The following is an 18,878-nucleotide window of genomic DNA, read 5'->3' on the forward strand; positions in this document are numbered from 1 at the left end:
GTTACCTTTGCACTACTGAGGGCAAACAAGCAAACCACTGCATATAATAAGGGCTTAGTCTAGGCTAGAATCATTAAAGCAAAAAGTGAAATTGTGTATTCATTTGGTTTTGCATTCAGATGCAGATGTTAGTGAGGAAATAGGGTTGTCTTATTTTTTGTTTCTTTTTTGATCTGCCAGCTGCACCAGATGAGCAGCCTGTACTAGGGACTGTTGTGGGAATGTTAGCGTCCCAGCATGGTGAAGGCTGATGTGCTATTTACTCTCTTATTTGAACGGAGAGTGGCAATGTCAGTTCTCTACCATATTCCTTCAACACACAGACGAAGCAAGAAGTAGCTTGTCCTTTGCCGATGATGTGTATGGTAACTGCAAATGCTCAGCTGAATACAAACAGCCGGGTCACATGGTGAAGTCAGGGCATGTTCGTGATAAGGTTTTGCTAGAGCCCTGTGGGATATCTCTGCAGCCTCCCACCATTACACTCACCAATGCCTTTTTCATTCTCATTATATAATAAGAGAGCTTTTTTTTTTGTCATGGTTACTCTTTTTGGGGAGGTGGGTGGCTTCCCCTTTCTCTTTGTACTTTTATCTTCCATCAGCTGTTCATTGTTTGCCTGGTAAGATTGTTTGCTGTTTTTTTCACATTCAGCTAAATGGGGGACATGTGCTTTTGTGATGATGGGATTTTCCCAGATTTTCTAGTCACTGAGTCAAGTTCTGCATCAGAGGAGGGGGAAAAAAAAAAAGTCAGCTTGCCTGACAAGGGCAGCAGCCGCAGATGTGTGTGGCCTGCAGTGGTCCAGGCCTGCGGGGACAGGAGGGGAGAAGCTGGGGCAGGGAGGCTGTTTGCATCTTCCCAGTGGAGCTGGGGAGGGATGCCAGAGAGACAGGTCTGTAGACGTGGTTTGAGTTGTCTTCACTTCTCCAGCCCAGTTTCCTCTGCAAAGAAATAAGCAATTTCTTTTGCTTCTCATGTTCTGCAGCCTGAGAATTGGTTTGTTGGAAAAGTGTTAGGAGAGGGCTGTGAAGGCTGCTGGGCCACTAGCCCTGGAGATGCTCCAGCACCTTCTAGCTCTGTTGGATTTGCTTTCCTACTGGTGGGGATGAGTGCAGAAGCCTCATTTTCCCTCTGAATCCCTGTATAAAGGACTTACTTTTCAAGAGCCACACTTCTGGTAACTGAGTAAGTGCACCTGCCAAAAACCTTTCTTTAGGAAGTCTTGTAGTTGAACCATAGATTTGAAAATCATCAGGAATGTAAGTGATTGAAGCCATTTTCTCAAGACAGCTTGTGCATGCTTTACCTGACAAGCTCTTCCTTACTCATTTCAGTAGGGTGCTATGAATTGTGTTCAGTGAAATATGTGTAGATATACAGCCTCGGCCTTTAGGAATAGTACTTTGAGTTTGTCTTAAGGACACACAGAATCCATGTGTCGGGTTGTTTTTTCTGTGCCAGTACTCAACCTTGGTGTCTGGGAGAGTATCTGCTGCAACCAGGTGTCCTAACTTACCCAACTCCAGATGCAGCATCATCTAGAAATGGGGGATGACTAATCACCTGATGAGTAATTATCCTCTGTTCTGGTGGGGCTGACTGAAGAATGATCCTTGCTGTTCCCTTACCAGTAAAAGGAAAGTGAGTAATGTGTGTACTGAGATTGTTGAAAGGAAGAGAACACCCCAAATATCCCACCTTCAGAGAAGTCTTAAGTATGAAGGAATGTGGAAAACGAACATCAGAGACTGAACAGAATAGTGATGCAGAACACTACTACCAAATAACAGTCTGATACCACCACCACCCCACCTATCTCTTTGGCATTATTTTGTGCCACAAGAGGGTCAGAAGATTTTTCGCTCAAGTTCATGATATGTTTTTCCACCCTTTATGGTCTGATTATGTTATGTTAAAAGTAATCCAAGGAGATGGGAGGAAAGCACTTCACACCAAAAACCCCAAACAGCTTTTCTTTCAAGGAGCTGAGCCATTGCAGTTTGGGGGACTAATGCATTCAGTGAACAGTAAGCAAAGACAGATGTTGTGCAGACATGGGTAAACAAAGAAAGCTGACTACTGATAGGTAAAGAAAGTTGCGGTTGTCAAGCTGGGAGGAAGAGTTAAGAGGGTTGCCTGCTCCCAAAACCCTATGTACTGCCAAGAGCTTCTGAAAGCTTAAAAAAAAATTGGACCAGAAGTGAAATGACTGGCCAAAAAAGTCTGGAACAACCTTTTGGCTTGACAGTGGGTTAACAGGCAGCAAGTCAGCAAGGAATAATTATCCGACACTTAATCTTTTGCTGTTATTTTTCACACAGCATTTCTCAGCATTGAGCCTTCTCAAGACCTGTCATTGTTAGCAAGGATCTGTTTGCAGGATGTGGAGAATGTTTTATTTCTCATTGTGCTCTGGATGCTTTTTCTTTTTTAAAATAACTTTTAAACGATGTGCTGCTTTCAGATTGGAACTGTCAAAATTCGTAGTTTAAGGTTTAGGAGTGATCCTCTAATATCACTTTAAAATTGATTGTTTTCTGTCATGAGAGGCTGGATGCTTTATTCTGCAATTTATAATGTTTTGGACAGAGATCATAGATGCATTGCTATTTTTAAATAGGACTATTTAATTTCAAATATTTACAAATACGTGCTGAATATCTCAGGTTAGAAGTGTGAAATCCTTAGATTTGACTGGCTTTCATGGTGCAGTGTATTCTCATGCACGCAGTCAGCTGGTTCAGCCAGCGCACAGCAGTGCTGGAGTTGTCTCTCTGAACCTCAGGGAATTATTTGCCTGTGTAAGACCTCTGTGTTGCCCAGAGCTCAGGCCCGTGTTTCTCCTTAGCTTTCACAAGGGTAACATATGCAGAGCTTTCTCCTGTGTAACTATGTTCAGACCAAGCAGGACTGGGGTCCTGGGAAAGTGTGGTGGTTCATTAGCAGAAGTATTCTGCTTCGAAGCTCTTCTATAACCTGACCTCTGTTATCAGTACGACAGATTAAAATATAGCCTAGTAAATTAATTGCTCTGAGGCAGAACATTTTGAGAAATTGGCGTACGCGTGACTTTCTGCAAAGATATGCTTTCCCTGTACCTCTGGCTGGGCTGGCTGCCCGCCAGGATAATCTTGGCACGCCTGCACATCTCTAACATGGCTAGAAACACTACAAGGTGTGTAATTAATTTTCAAGATGCACAGTGCATTCAGGTTGATGCTTTTGGTTCCAACTTATAAACCACTCTCAAGGAAGTCTCAGGCTCTTTTCATAATTTACTACTGAAACTAAGCCAACATCTGTCTGTCCTTAAAGTTTGCAATGAATACATTCAATAAACAGAAGAAGGGAAGGCTGGGAAAGGAAACCTTTTTTCCACTAAAATATTGAACATCTGTTTGTTTCGGTTGCTCTTTTCTCTTAAGATAGCAGTGCATCCTTAGCTTCTGTTGATTACTCCCAGTTTTTGTTATGTCATTTGGTAGCTTTGTTTACTTAATATAAGAACAAATTATGCAGTAAAAAAAAATAAAAAAAAAATTAAAAAACATTCTCAGCTAAACACTGTGGGTAGTGCCAGTCTCTTCACAGTTAGGCTTATAACATCAGTGCGACTGTTAAATAATGCTAGTCATTTTTAAAATAGGGTCTTCATATTCATCCTGACGGAAGAAGGTGTCTAGGCACACCAGCTCCAGTGTGTCTGTATCTAATTTAGGCAATAGCAAATGAATTCACTCATCCTTGACCATTTATTTCTCCTTTTGGAGGAAAGTGGCTTTAATTTTTTACTCGAAGTCGGAATGGAGAGAACCATTCTGAATTGCCTCAGACAGCTGGTGTGGGACAGCACTGGGGATTTTTCAGTTTCATAAGTGAATTACTCTCCAGTGGGCATTACATGAGTGTTTTCTTTTAGTTACATTTTGTTCATCAGGAAAGCTGGCTTTAATTGTATTTGTCTGATTTATATGGAAGTTTGTTGTACATTACTTCAGGGATTTGGAGGCTTTGCTGCATGCAGTATTTATGCTTTAGGAAGCACAGATTTGTTAAGATGCTGTGTGTACATTTGTTTACATGGATCTGAATTTGAGCTTGCAAACAAAATCAACAACTTGCTTTTATTTCTTTTTACAGCAGTAGATGTTCTTCATCAGCTAGGCCTCGTGAGCAATGTTCAACAGCCTTCAGAGACAACAGTGCCCTCAGCATCGCCATTAACTCAGGGGGTTCGTCTGACTGTAGCAGGAGTTGTACTGACTGGTGATGCACATATTGAGTCCCCCATCGCTCAAGTCATACCAGCAAATCTAGGGCATCGTTTCACCATATTGGTTGGGTTGTACTCTTACAGAGTAAATAATGCTTTTCTTTTCAGTATTAGGAACAAGAACAGGCTGCAGTTTGGTGTCCAGTTGCTACCAAGAAAAGTAGTGGTGTTCACTGGAGGGAAGCAGTCCGTATACTTTGAATACAGTGTTCATAATGAACAATGGCATTTGTTTGCCATTGACATTAGAGATAAGACTGTCTCAATATTTGCTGAGTGTGGAAAGAAGTACTATAGCAAGGAAATACATTTTGAAGTGGAGATGTTTGTTTTGGATGGTTTATTTACCCTGGGAAGGATGAACTCTCACTCTGTCAGCTTTGAAGGAGTTATATGCCAGCTAGATATTATTCCTTCTGCAGAAGCCTCTGCAAACTATTGTAAATATGTGAAACAGCAGTGTCGCCAGGCTGAAACGTATCGATCTCAGTTAGGAGCTCCACATGTGTCAGATGGGCTGGATGTTTTTTTAAAGAAAAATATGGGTGAGAAAAAACAGTCAGAAGATGTACCTTCTTACAGAAGGAAAGGAGTATCAAACATTCCTGTTACTAATGCTGCTCAGATTCACTCTCTACCAGATTACTTGGAATCACGAAATGTCTCAGCAGAGGCCAAACCTGTGCTGGAAGCATGGCCACAAACAGAACTCCAGGAGGAGGTCAGTCTGCCCCTTCATCAGCAGGAACCAAGCATAAGAAGAGGCATTACTGAAAAACCCATGGGTTCATATCAAAATACTTCACATAATGCCATAGAAGACGCAGACAGACAAAGTGAGCCTTCTCTGATCTCTCCTGTAAAACAGAGTAAAATTAAAAGCGATGGAATGGACAAAGAACGACAGCATGTAGGTGAACCAACCAAAAAGCAGCGAGTCTTCAACACAACCCTGTACAGTTTGACTGCTGACCTATCTCTGGATAATCAACTCAGTCTAGCATCAAATGGACCTTCTTCCCCTAATAAGTCTTATCACATGGAAAACAATTATGAAATTGATGTTGATAATTATGCTTATGGCTATGAAGATCATGACAAAATATTTGAAATGGGAAGTATCAGAGGTTCAAAGGGGGAAACTGGACCTCCTGTAAGTTAACTTTACTACACTCTTTATTGTAATGAAGCAACATACCTTTTAAAGAGGCTTTAAAATAAGTTTTGCAGAGCGTGCCATGCTGTGACTGCTATTTCTCCCAACTGTACTGTACAAATGTTTGTCTGCAGTAAGTGTGTCTCACATGTAATTTTGCCCTAAGTGTTGTATATTTTTATTGACTGGCAGATTACATAGGCATTCACTTCTGGTGAAGTGATAGGCAAGCCAGGCTTTTTTAAAATTTGGAATGCAGCCAGATGTTTGTAACTGCCAACTATGGATACAGCTCACTTAATAAAATTATAGGATAAATTCATACTGTACACAGACAGACACTGATCCATGAAAAGAACAGTCAAGCTGTTTGGAATAATGACATGGTTTTCTCAGTTGAGCAATCCTATCAGCATTTGTAATGGCAGAAGCAGACCAGTTGCAGAATCTAGATCAGTAAAACCATTCCCAACCCACAGTTGCAGGATCATGAAAGCTGGGTGCAAAATAATGTTTAAACTCTTACATTACTCTGGGGCCTCTCTTCAATTAGTGGGTAAGCCACCTCTGAAATGATTTGAATGCACAGTAGTGATTTTAATAGCACTAATTTGTCCTTTCTTCTGTGTGCGTGAAAGCCATGTATTTTTTAATACATAAAAGTGGGAACAATGTATATGATGCTACAGGCAAGTTTAACAGCAGTTTATGTTTAGTCTGGGAAATATAGTAGTTACTGCAGAAGTCTTTGTTTAAATTTTTTTAAACTATAACGTGGGGAAGGTAGTTCTACTTGCTCTTCTCTTCTGTGCGTTTATGTGAATATTACTGGAAAGCAATTTGGTAAATGTCAAGCAGCCCTTAATATACACTTTAATGTGTCCATAAACTTATTGCAAGTATATTTTCAGCACTGAAAAATATTTTGTGTAGTCAGCAGCTGACAACTTATTTAAAAAATCAATTTTTACTCTAACCAGAATCCTGATGCCAAGAGAGGTTGTTACACAATTGAGAAATGCATTAACAAGTAATTCATGCTAGTTGAGGGGTGCTCTTGCTTAATTTCTTCTGAATGTGATGTCAATCTATCAATGTCTCTCTTACAGATGGGATGCAGAAGTTTCTCATCTACAAGTTAGTGACAGCAGACCTTGCATTTGGCATAGTCTGTTGCAGTGAATATTGTGTGTTTCTGCTGAAATGTTTTGCTGGATCAGCATTTAATGTGCCCAAGGTCTTAAAAGTGATCTGTTGCAGAGCCAGGAGCTAGGTCTAGACCTCTGTGGGCACAAGCTCAGCTGAAAGGGCCAGCAGCAGCCACTGAGCAAAGCTGAAGCATTGTGTTGTGAAAGTGAGAAAAGCCCTCTGTATGGCTTTTCCACAGAAGATTTCTGTAATGTGCTTGGTGCAGCTTGTGTGGCACAGCGCCTGTCACTGTCGTTAGACTTGCAGAGGTGCTTTTGGTTTCCTTTCTCAGCCTAGTACATCCATGGAGAGAAGACAGTGATAATCCAGGTTTTATCTGCATGGCTCTAACCCTTTAATACATAGGTACCCACAGAGTCTTATCAGTGAAGATCATAAAAAAGCAACAGTGAGGAACTTGCAGAGTTCCCTTGCAGGGGAAGAAAAAAGTTCTGATGAGGCATGAAACCCCCTTTCTTTTTCTTTCATTATATTGTGGTTGGTTTGAACCTTCTTTCAAGATTTCAACGCAAAAATAATGTTCGTTCTATTAGAGTTGACAGGCAAGAACTAGCTTTTGTGGTTCTTAAACTCCTCAGCTTCATGTTAGCTTTTAATCATCTACCAGAACTGATTCTTGCCTTGTATAATTAGGCCCCTTGTGTTCCATGATCCCACAGCTGTGGAATTCACCCATCACTACAAAGCAGGGCTCCAGAATTCAGGCTTTCGTTTATGGATAACATATGGAAAAGGGCATCTAATTCTTCAAAAGTACTATGACTGATTAAAATCCTAGCAATTGCAATGACCAAAATCCCCCCAAAAAATATGAAGCAAAATTAAAGTGAAACAGTGTGGTCTCCTGAACCACTAGTTTAGAGGGAAAGTTGCTCCATTCATCTGCTGAGCCACTCCTTTTTGTATTGCACGTGGTATTGGCAATGTATGAAGGTTAAAAAAAAAAAAGAGAGATAAAAAAATGTGTGTTTTAACTGTTTAACTTTCCAACTGATACTCTTAATTGCACAGTGCTAAGGCTGTTTATATTATGTATATATCGTGTTGCATGATATATAGTTCCACATGGCTAAAAGGAAGGGTTAGTAAGAGCTGAAGAGCCAATTTCAGTTACTTGCTGGCAGATAACTGCATCAGCCTGCCTAGCTGCACAGGATTTGACTAACCCTGAGAAACGAGCTAGGAATTATTTTTCTTTGTTGGAAAAGCTTTCTGGGTTATGAAGACGCTCCTGGCAGGAGAAGTGATAGGAGACAAAATGCTGTGTTTCTTAGGCTATCTGGTTGGTAAGAACAAGTAGTCTGGAGATACTGCCAGGAGGAACTGGAAATGCAGTCCCTGCGTTAGGAAGAATTGAGCCTTGGACGAGTTCCTCTTATTACAGACAAGAGGTGTGAGGCCGAGAACCCTTGAAGAGGGCAGAAGTTTAGACATCCTAAATGTGGTGCTAAATAAAAAAGCAGTAAGAATAGTGTCATCTGAGATTTCACTCAGTATATTTATCAGTTGAACAAAATTGCTTGCTGCAGCTCTCCCTAGCACCAGGGGATGTACTGGGCAGTTAATTACCTTCACATATCTTAGCTCTGCAGGTAACACTCACAGTTCCCTGCCCAGGCTGGGAAATCTGCTAATTCAGTTAAAAAGTTAAGCTACTGTTTTATTTTTCTTACTAGAAAAAAAAAAATACCCTAATTATTTAAACATTTCTTTTACTTCACCTGAAGCTGATACATTTTTCCTATATTCTCCACAGCAATCTTGAGAAGCTTTAATCTGTAACCCAAAGCCATGGATATTCCTCTGATGTTAATGACATTGCTTTGGTTGCTGTAGCATTCTTTGCAGAGAAAGCCTTCAACAGCTGTACTGAAAGGAGGTTAATCCTACACAAGTGACTGCCTGCTCTAGGGCATTGGGGAAGAGAAGTGTGTTTTGTGTATCACTTCTAATAAAATTCAAATGAAGCAAGAGGAAAAAAATAGGTGGATGTTCATGTTTGGTAGAATCCTGATTGCTCAAAAATTAATGCTTAGAAAAGGTAGAGAGAGCATGCTATATGTAGGTAGAATAATTTTGAGTGACAGAATCTGAATTCTAGATGGCCCAAAACTGATGGGGTGACATTTAGTGCAACATCACATTATTAGTGCAATATGACAGAAATCAAAGTACAAACAGATGATGGGGGACTGATTGGTTAGGCAGTCAGATGAGGGTATTAGGGTGTTGTTACAGTACAACTAGAGAATGCATCAAGCATTACAGTAATAACCTGTATTCATTACTAGGAGTGATGAGCTTCGGAGACTGGCTATTTTTCTACTGGTTTGAGTATGCAAAGACCACATTTGAGAGAATTGTCCTCAGTTTTCATGTGCTGAGTTCTGTCTTTAAATAAATTTAATAAACAAAAACATACCAACAGCCATTTGACAGGCTGGAAGAACTGCACATGCATCCATAGAAAGGCTGGATTGAATATTCTAGGAAATCTGCATGCTCAGTGAGGACTCATTGAGGACCTTTCAAAAGGTAGTGAAAATTACTGGAAGTGTGGGATCTACTCTTATTTTTTTCACGATGAAGTCACAACTAGAGCTTCTCCCCTCAATTAGATCAATTAAATGCTCACAATTCATAAGGATGATAACTCCTAGCATCTTTCTTAGAGAAGCTTCATCTGTTTTGTGCAAGCTGATGCTATTAAAGCAGTGGATTTAAAGTCTGCATCTGTAATGTTTACCAAAGTAGTAATTTTTTGTTGGTAGTTAAAATGTCAAGTACAAAAACGTTAACACTTTTAATTGCTTCAAGTTTGTTTAATTACTACTGTTGGCAGCAGTTGGAGGAGAAACTATTCAAACAAATGACTAATTCCTTGGTTTAAGAGAGACTGACTCACTTGAAGAAGTTGTCTTCAGGAGCTTAAGTGGATGCCTGAGAGATGCCTGTCTACCGTATTCATAAATTGCTTCCTAGCTACTATTAAAAGTCATGCTGACTTGAAGTTTGCTGTTGCTTAAACAAGTTGAAGAAGTGTATGGGGTGTAATAGCTTCTCACAATTAGTTGCAATAACATTTCCAGGAAGACTGGTGTGTGGTGTGCTGTCTGCTCTCAGCTGAGAGGTTGCGTAACTTGAGGAGTCTGAGCCACTGTGGGTTAAGGAGTAAGAAAGATGCTGTGGTCAAGGAGGGTCCTTGCTAATGCTTTAATCAATCACCTGGGAGGGGCAATAATGTTTCCTTGAAATGTGTTGCATCGATATAGCAAGGTAATGCTTTGAGAAGTGTTTAACTATAGTTCTATGACTGTTGCTTCACAAAAAGTTAAAATATCCTTTAATAGGATGGAAGATCAAGGCACAAATCAATGGGATGCCTTTTGTAGGACTACCCTTTGTAGAATAAGGTCATTAAGACATTTCCCACTGCATATTTTCTAAGTGGTAATGTTTTGCAGATGCATTCAGCAAGCGGGTTTGTTAGTCCTTGTGCACAGGTATAAAGGCTTTCTGTAGAGAAAATGGTCTTGGAGGAAAAAAAAAAAAAAAAGACATCTTAAGGATGAAGGATTGCAAGAAGACTCAAGTATTTGTTCAATTGTTCAATTAACTGTTAATTATTGTTAACCAGAGACTTCAAAGTCAACAACAGTTGACTTTGTTTTAGAAAGCCTGAGGAATGCATTATTCACTCTTGGCTCTATAGTTCAAATTATTTTGCTATTTCTAGGGTTTGCTGAGAGCTTGATTGTGAGAACAGAATGTGTTTTCCTACTGTGTAGCAAAAAGTTTCTCCTCCATTAGTTTTGCTTCATTTTTGTGTTTTTAGATGAAGAGAGGTAATTATTCATGAATTAGTGTAATCACAAAGCATTTTTTTGCAAAGAAAGCAGACTCTATTAAAAAAGATATATCAAGAAAGGAATTGAGTAAGGAAAAACATTCCTGTTGTCCTCATTCAGTAAATCAGCAGCAAAGACAAGAGATAGCAATAAGTATGCATTCATGTTTCTGCGAGGAAAAAGGTGGATTTGATTATTTTTTTTTTTTTATGGAAACGTAGAGTGTCTGAAATAGGCGTTGAGAAGAACTTCTTGCCACAAAAGATCGTATGCTAGTTAAAACTATTTTTACTTAATGAAAAATGTGGTATATTTCATTTTGTAGCCAGAGGATAATTTTCTAAACAAAGTATATATCTCAATTTACAATTTGAGAGGAAAGATCAGAAAGCGTTATTCCAGCTGTGGCAGGGTGGGAACTCCCTGTGCTGTCTGAGGTGTGTTTTTGGAACTCTCCTGACGAGAATGCCAGGTGAAGAGCTTGCTGCGAAGTTTTTACTCTTAAACGCTACAAGGAACTTTTAACTGAAGAAAAGCATAAGGATGCTAGTGAGTGTTTATGCAATCAGGGTGAATAGTGAATACCCTTAGCTAAAAATATGATGTTAGAGTTTGTCTTTATGACCACGACTTGTTTCCTGGGACAGTAACAGACCTAAATTATGTGGGAATGGAAGCACAACCCGTATGTGGTTTGTGTCTGCATAACATTATTCAGGATGGGCATACATACGTTCCCTACCTGCACTGCAGGTAGGATGAATATTGCATTGAACAATATTCAGAGTCTTGCTCTGTTGTAGTATCTCCTTGTACAGAGCAAGACTTGCGTTGCTGTTTAGAGGTGCACGTGTGGGCTAGGGCTGCAGCAGGGCTGCCTCTCTGCACTGTCCCTGCCTACCACTGAGCTTTCTTTAAACAGCTATCACGTTTATGACAGTAACTTTGGGGGAATGCTACCAGTACTGCTCTTGAAGTGTCTTCTGTGTTGTATAAGTCATTATTTGTGCTGTGGGTGCCAACTGAACTTTCTGGCAGGCGGAGCCCAGTGACAATAGCCAGTGCTCAGCACTTCAGAGAGTCAAGGCATCTGGTCTTACTGCCCAAGCTGATGCCCAATTTCCCTGAGACTTTCATTGGCCATAATTGCCAGCCTGGGAAAAAAAAAAAAAAAAGTATAATTTGTTTACAGGAGAATCCACATTTGTTGCAAGGGCTAGCTCCAAAACCAGATGTTTCCCAATTCTTATGGTTTTGGGGCAGTCAGCAAGGTTCCAGGATTCAGCTAGACATATATTAATACAAGACTTAGTTTTTCCAATTTAAAATTCCCACTGTTTTCTTAGAATTAATTTTCATTTAATTAATAGGAGATATTAGTGTGGCTCTAGCAGATTTTTTTGTGAGTAAATGCAGTGGGATCTTACTGAGTCCAGAACACTGAAACTGTCCTCTAAAGTGAAAGATTTTATCACTTGAATTTTGTCCAGTTTAAAAAAAAAAAAAAAAGTCTCTGAAGATTACTATGATTAATTGGAAAGGAAAATCTTTTTTGTTGCTGTTCTTCCTCAGAATAAGATTTCTTTTTCCAGAACTGTGCAAAGAAGTCCGTATTTTGGCTAAATGAAGGTAATTGGCTTAGTATTTCCTAAAGCCTATAATCAGCACTCTCTTCTCTGCCAGTGATGTTCTTTCCAAGGTAAAAGATATGTCACCTCCCTAAAACTTTAGGTTTTTAAAAAATACAGTTTTGCCTTAATAAAGTAATTTATTTGTTGTTAATAAAACCTCAAAGGGTTTATTTTATAAATATACACATTTATTTTATGAAAAACGTGCTGGCTTTTCTTTTCAAAGCCTGCAAATTGGCCATTTCATTTCAGTCACCATGCATGACCTTTTGATATTCTCTGGTATGCCTGCCAGCTTTCAGCAGTGTTGTCTGGGGGTGGGCAGGATGATATTCAAAGGGTTTTACCTAGGCTTTCAGGTGAGAAGATGCAGAATCTGCAGAACACAGGAGCACGAGGAAGCCTGGGTGATTTATATAATTTATATACATATATATAAGTAATTTATATTATTTATATACAAGTGAAACTAAGGATGAACACGTTGCCAGTTATCTGTATCCCAAGCTTGTTATTGGGGAACCTAAACAATCATTTGTCCGTGTTTGTTTCTTTTTTTCATGTCTGTCTTTTCTGTGCAGTGGTTATCTCGTTTTTCATGATTACTTATCTGACTTTTATAAAATATTTGGCATGCCAGTGTATTTATTAAAAAGGCTTAATTATCCTTTGTTCTTTGTTTTGAAATACATTAAACATGTTTCTAGCTCGTGAGCATTAGCTCTCCTTCCTTTGTAAATTTTGCTTAAGCATATTTGTATTAATCTAGATTGTCTCCAATTCCTGAGGCATAAAATAATTTCTAAACATGATCTGATATTGAGCAAGGCTAAAAACACATGTGCTTGCACTTTGGGAATCAGTTTTCAACTAGAGAGGCTTCTACTACCGGAAAGTCATCAGCAAGAAGAATTGGTCTGATTCAGACTTGTGGTACTGTCCTTGTGCTGAATTTTAGCCTTAATTGTTTTGATTTTCTGTCACCAGGGTCCTCCAGGTCCTCCAGGCTTACCTGGTCCATCAGGAAAGAGGGGTCCTCGGGTGAGTAAACAGCTGTGTTCTTGTGTGGGTCTGCACAGGCCAATGACAATTAAATTCGAGTTGGAGTTCACATCTTTTTGTTTTATTTAAAAGCTTATTCATATACCTGTTGATTATGAAAGTATGTAATTCTGGTAGATAGGTTAAAATAAGGCAAATTAATCAACTTTTTCTTCTGCCATGACCCTTCAGCATAGTTCATCCTGTGTATGGGTGTGTACACGGGGTATTGTTAACACCTGCACCTAGCCTTTGTTGCTTGCAGTACTAACTTCTTGTTTTTCCATGTTGCTTCCATTTGCTGCTTTGCAGGCTAAGATCACGTTCGTTTGTATTTGGAATGAGAGGGAGTGAGCAATGTGTATCACTGCCACAGAGGAGCAGACGGTTGATACAAAATTAACCACTGCAAGACTGAAAAATAATTCCCAGTAATCTGTTTTGGACTCTTGTGTTACAATAGCTTGATAAAAGGGGTGATAGGCGTTTGTTATGTAGAAGATTTAGGGTCATGGTATTTGGGGATGTAAGCGGTTATGCTGTAGCACCCTAAGCTAGCCGAATGGAAAGTAGGAACTAAGGGAGCAGTTTATATGAAAATCCTAGCCAATGTGAGGGAGTAGTGTTGAGTCAGCCTTTGGAGCATATTTAAACAAGCTGTCACTCAAAGTGTTGAATGTCCTGTACGTTGCTGGCTTTCAAAACTTGATGTGGCTGGGTAGGAAAGTGCACTGGTTGAGGGGGCAGAAGACTGAATGAGCGCTTTAGAGCAGCTGGAGGTAAGAGAGTGGATAAGACACACTTAAAAGTATAAAATGAAAGCAATTTCTTCAAATACATATCTTTTTGACTTAATTTCTTGGGTTCTTTTTTCAAATTATCCTGCTACATAAGAGCTGACAGTACCTATATCTCAGATTTTTATACTGCCAAACAGTATTGCTTAAGTGGCCATTCCTGCCTTGGAGGCAGGATCCAACATACCCAAGTCAGCCCTCACAAGTTGAAGTTGCTTTTGTTTTGGAGGTTGCCTGTGCGTCTAAAGCCATGTCTGCTGGTGAGATCTCTCTCCTGCTCTGTCCTTATTGCTGCAAGTCCTCTAAGGTGTAGAGGACTTATGAGCATAGTGCTCTACTGTGCAAGTTTTTTGGATTAGTTATTGAGTAGGGCATCCTTTCTGATGTAAGGAGACATCATTTATGGTAAGGTACCTGGAGAAGTAAGGAAATGGCCAAGGTGATTATTTACCAGCAATTCTGCCACAGAGTTTAAAATACATATTTATATGGGCCAAGAAAGACTGGAAAAGTAGTTGAGCAAAGGAATATATATATATATATATATATTTTTATTTTTTTTTTGAAATGTCAGTGCTCTTTACTTTGCCTAATGCTGATAAATTCAAGCAAGTACAGCTAGTGAAAAGACATGGTATGTCAGAGTAGTTTGAGCCAAAAAGCATGTAAAACCCTGTTGACGCAAAGTTAATCTCCACATGTACAAGTCTGCCCTGTGACTTTGTATTCCATTGCGTGAACTGCCATTTGTGATATGAAAATGTGACTCGAGGTGTCAAAGGAAAGCAGCAGAGTGCAGAGCTGCATTGCCTGGGCCTTCTGCAAGGTCTCTTGGGTACGTGTCCAAGCCTGATATTGACAGAAGTTCACAGGGGTTGAAGACTTTGGGCACGGTACCAATGTCTGATTAATGGTCAGAGATTGCCATTAAAAACAGATTTTGATTTCTGTGTTTCTGTGGTGAAGTCCACATCTGACACTGAAGGTTTTTGGTTTTGCATGTGTTTGTTTTTTGGCTTGTTCCATGTTTTTCAAGAATGAACTTCCAGTGACTTCAGAATTAATCAACAATGAGATCAACTTCCCCTAATGCCTCCCATTCCACCAGGATACCTTTGCACCTCTGTGGTGCAGCACATCTTCAGTTGTGCTCCAACTTGCAAGTGACTCTTGCAAGCAGCAAAAGTTAGGAGCCACTTCAGCGCTGGAGCTCCATTGGCACTTTCTATTTGTTTCCTTTCTCCTAAATCCCTGAGAGAGCCTCCAATTTGCCAGCAGTCTAGCTAATCCCACGTGCTGTTTGAGAGATTAGTATTTCTATGGAGTTTTGTCAACATTGTCATTAGTAAGACAGAGTGCTTAAGAGATACAGCTTTCAGTGTTACTGAAAGGTATAATTGCTAAATTCAGAGTCATATGAAGAAAAAAATAAATGCTGAGTTTATCTCCTTTAAGAATACTAAGACTATGAGAGAGATGAAACAGATTTTTATTCTTTTGTTATTTGTTGAATTGTTTGGGTGAATTTTGGCCTTAGTAAATTCAGTGAAAGTTTCACTGCTGACTTACCAGAGATAGATTTTCACCAGTTTGGTCCTCCAGTTTTATTGGAAAAATAGCTGCTGACAGCCATTGCAAAAATATTTTCCCTAATGCGCAGTTTGTCGTGGACTGAGGATTACTCAGTGTATTGCGGGAATGGACGCTTATCCTGGATGGTGTTTTAACTAGATATAGATAGTCCTGGTTAGACAGCCTGTTCCTGGAATGGTTTTAGTTAAATTATTTTGGCAACAAACCCATTTTCTACATTAGCTGTGGGAGAATCAGACGGGTTTCTGTCTGTGATGATTTATTTAGAGGAGATGGAATGCTCCTGTTTGAGTTGTCCCTTAAATCAGTGAGAACTACTACAATTCCTTCTTTTTGCAGTTTATAACTGGGTGCCTGTGCATGTGTTTTCTGCTTTAATTCAATGCTTCCAAGTTTTGCAGCTGCAGAGCAACTTTGCAGTGACTGCATGCCAAATACCTGTTCAGATTTGGGAAGATGATAAAAGAAATATAAAAGAGAGATTTAAAAGAAGGGGGGGAGTACTTCATTTTTAGGAAGATATGCACATTTTTTGAGAATCCCTTGAACATCCCAAACAGTGCTTCTAAAAGCAACAATTATACAGTAAAATAATTCACAAAACTTTTCAGTTGTTCAGTGGTGTGCTGAATAATTCCACTCTCTTTTTTATTTGTTTTTACAGGGTATTCCAGGACCACATGGTAATCCAGGTTTGCCAGGATTGCCGGGTCCAAAGGTGAGTTAGTTTATCTATGTTGCCATGTAAATACATGAGCTTCTTAATGACTTTTTGGAAGTCATAGCACTGGTTCCTTTAATTGAAGCAATTGGCCTTCTTTGGTTTACAGATGGAGACTATTACTGTAAACAATTTTTAATTAAATATAATCAATCAAAATCAAAACAAAATAGAAGTTTATTTGGGGAATAAAAAACTATGTGCAGAATGGTGGTTCGGAAACTATTACCCATGCAAGTAGTCTGTGCTTCCCAAAAGAGTTTCTGTAAATTAGCTCAGCCTCTTCAATAAGCTGGAGTTTATGGAGAATAAACATCTAATTGCTGTAATCTTTTTGTCTTGATTGAAAAGAACAAGGGGGGAAAAAAGACTGAGTCATTCTCTATAAATTCCTTTTTTGTGTGTCAGTACCCAACCTTTCGTATTTAAATACTCTGCTATTTCAAACATTATCACTTGATTAATATAGTAGTTTTCTCTAAATGTGTGGATGATATTTAAAACTGAAGAAAAAATATGATACCTGGAAGCTCAAATAGAAACCCTTCAAACCTGTGTAACATAAGGCCCTTTAAACAGTTTTGACAGATTTGTGCAATTGCAGAATGCCTTCAACTCATATTTAGTTTGAATGATTTGATAGATAAGTTAGGAAAAAAGAACAGCAACCATGATTTGTTTTAGTGCGATTCCTTGTGGCAGGAATCTGACCTGTCATGACAGGTGTTAGAAACTACTTGAGGACATAAAAAGAAACTTAATAAAGCTTTCAGTGATAAACACTGTAAAAAGAAGCAACTCTATTTATGTCTTTTTGTTACTGTCTAGTTTTATAGGAACAGTTAAGCTCAGATGCATAGTTTATTATACAGCAAGCATAAATATTGTGACAATTGAGTACATTGTTAGGAAAATAGTTGTAGCCAATTACTTGTAGGTTTTGTTTGATAACAGATTTTCCCACCCCACTGAGTTATAATCCTGATCAGTCATGTAGCCATCTCCAGGAATTTAAAAACAGAAGGAATTGTGTGGATATGCACATATCTATACACACACACACACACAGATGCAGTTATATTGGTATGTATACACACACATTTCATTAGGTGGTTAGCATTCGTCTTAATCTGTTGGACTATAAATTACCCTTTCAGTACAAGTACCTTCTGAAATACCTTTATCTGAAAAGAAACTAACCAGGTGCTCACCAAGAATTGACTGTGAAGATCCAGTTGACCTATACTGACTATGGAAGCTGAAATGAACACTTTTGTTTGATCTTAACACATAACAGATGAGTTGCAATTATTTTCTGGCAGTAACTTCATGCAGAATTGTATTTTACCTTTGAGATGCATGCATTTTCCCTTCTATGTTGAAACATCCCTTATGCAGTTGTTTGAAGCATGGAACAACATTAGCTAATATCCTTCTCAGTGTTTCTACTGATCCTTTCAGATGAAGAGCCAGATTCCACCCTGAACATATGCTTAGCAGTTCTTACCAATAGCTAAGTGTCCTCAGCATTCAATTTCTGATAAACAGTTGATTGAGGGTGTTAAAGTCATTTTAAAATACTTAAGAAACTTAACTATGTTTCCGGCTCTCAGGAAAAAGAGTTAGGTCAAGAAAATCAAGTTTGTGGATTTTGGCGCTGTTCTAACTACACTGGTGTTACATGGATTAAATAATGATGTGCTTTATTTATCCTTGCATCTTGACCTGGTCATATGTTAATCCAAATTTGAAAAGGATGCATAACAATGGCTGGTTTGCTTTTTAGATTAAAAGCAATGAGGAATTATGTCTATAGAGGAAAGGAAAGGCTGTGAGTTTAGTTGTCAGAAGGCTTGTGTTTTTTTGTTTTTTTATTTTTTTATTTTTATTTGTTTGTTTGTTTTGGGGGAGCTGGGTTGTTTGTTTTGATTTATTTTTTTGTGTGTGTGTATTTTCTTTTTGGTGCTGGTGGGTCTTTGCTAGTTTTTATTTCCACTCTTAGTTTAATAAGCTTTCCTGCACTGGAAAATAGAAGCAGAAGACTGATTGGATTTTTTCAAGGAATATTATAACTTACCTTCCAAAATGTAAACCAGCTGCTGGAAAATACTTTTAAAAAACAAAACAACAACAACAAAATTCTTACCATGCTAAAGAGTCATGTTTTATCTGACAAATTAACAGTAAAGATTTGTTTTTAAAGATTTCTAGGCTTTATTTTTAGTATTCAACAAGCTCAGTTTCTCCAATGGCTTCACATACAAATCTTAACTGTGGTGGGATAATTCTTGATCTGCAGTAATGAAAGCAAGATGAGTATCAGGCCCAGTAGCATTTCATGTACATAAAATTTAAATATAAAGTTCAAATATGTAGATTTTAAACTATTTTACAGGTCTTAACTGGCAGACTGTCAGGAAGCCTCACACTGCTCGTTTTGTACATCCCTATGAGAGGAGTGTTGGCTAGCTAGAGATCTCCAGCCATGGCTGGCAGGTCTTGTACCTTGTCCCCAGGATGGCCTAAACTGTTCCTTTCAAAGGGTCTGGCACCAAGGTTGTGGAATAGTAGCGATCAGTGTGGCAGAGTTCTTCCCTGCTCTGTGG

General features: G+C 38.9%; 1 protein-coding gene across 6 annotated transcripts in view; it reads left to right on the top strand.

Moving 5' to 3' along the window:
* COL24A1 (collagen type XXIV alpha 1 chain) overlaps positions 1-18,878 on the top strand; it is a 150,412-nt gene that overhangs the window by 24,986 nt on the left and 106,548 nt on the right. For 4 of the 6 annotated variants that reach the window (XR_003498782.2, XM_027463007.2, XM_027463013.3 and 1 more), the window contains exons 3-5: positions 4,144-5,429; positions 13,108-13,161; positions 16,216-16,269. Coding sequence is in view for 5 of the 6 variants with exons in the window: in XM_027463007.2 (XP_027318808.2) it covers positions 4,144-5,429; positions 13,108-13,161; positions 16,216-16,269 (1,394 nt within the window). In the remaining variant the exon portion in view is untranslated. The remainder of the gene's footprint in view (positions 1-4,143; positions 5,430-13,107; positions 13,162-16,215; positions 16,270-18,878) is intronic. The other 2 variants (XM_027463008.2, XM_027463012.3) reach the window with 1 other exon arrangement.

Source organism: Anas platyrhynchos, chromosome 8 (genome assembly GCF_047663525.1).
Source record: "Anas platyrhynchos isolate ZD024472 breed Pekin duck chromosome 8, IASCAAS_PekinDuck_T2T, whole genome shotgun sequence".
NCBI lineage: Eukaryota > Metazoa > Chordata > Aves > Anseriformes > Anatidae > Anas > Anas platyrhynchos.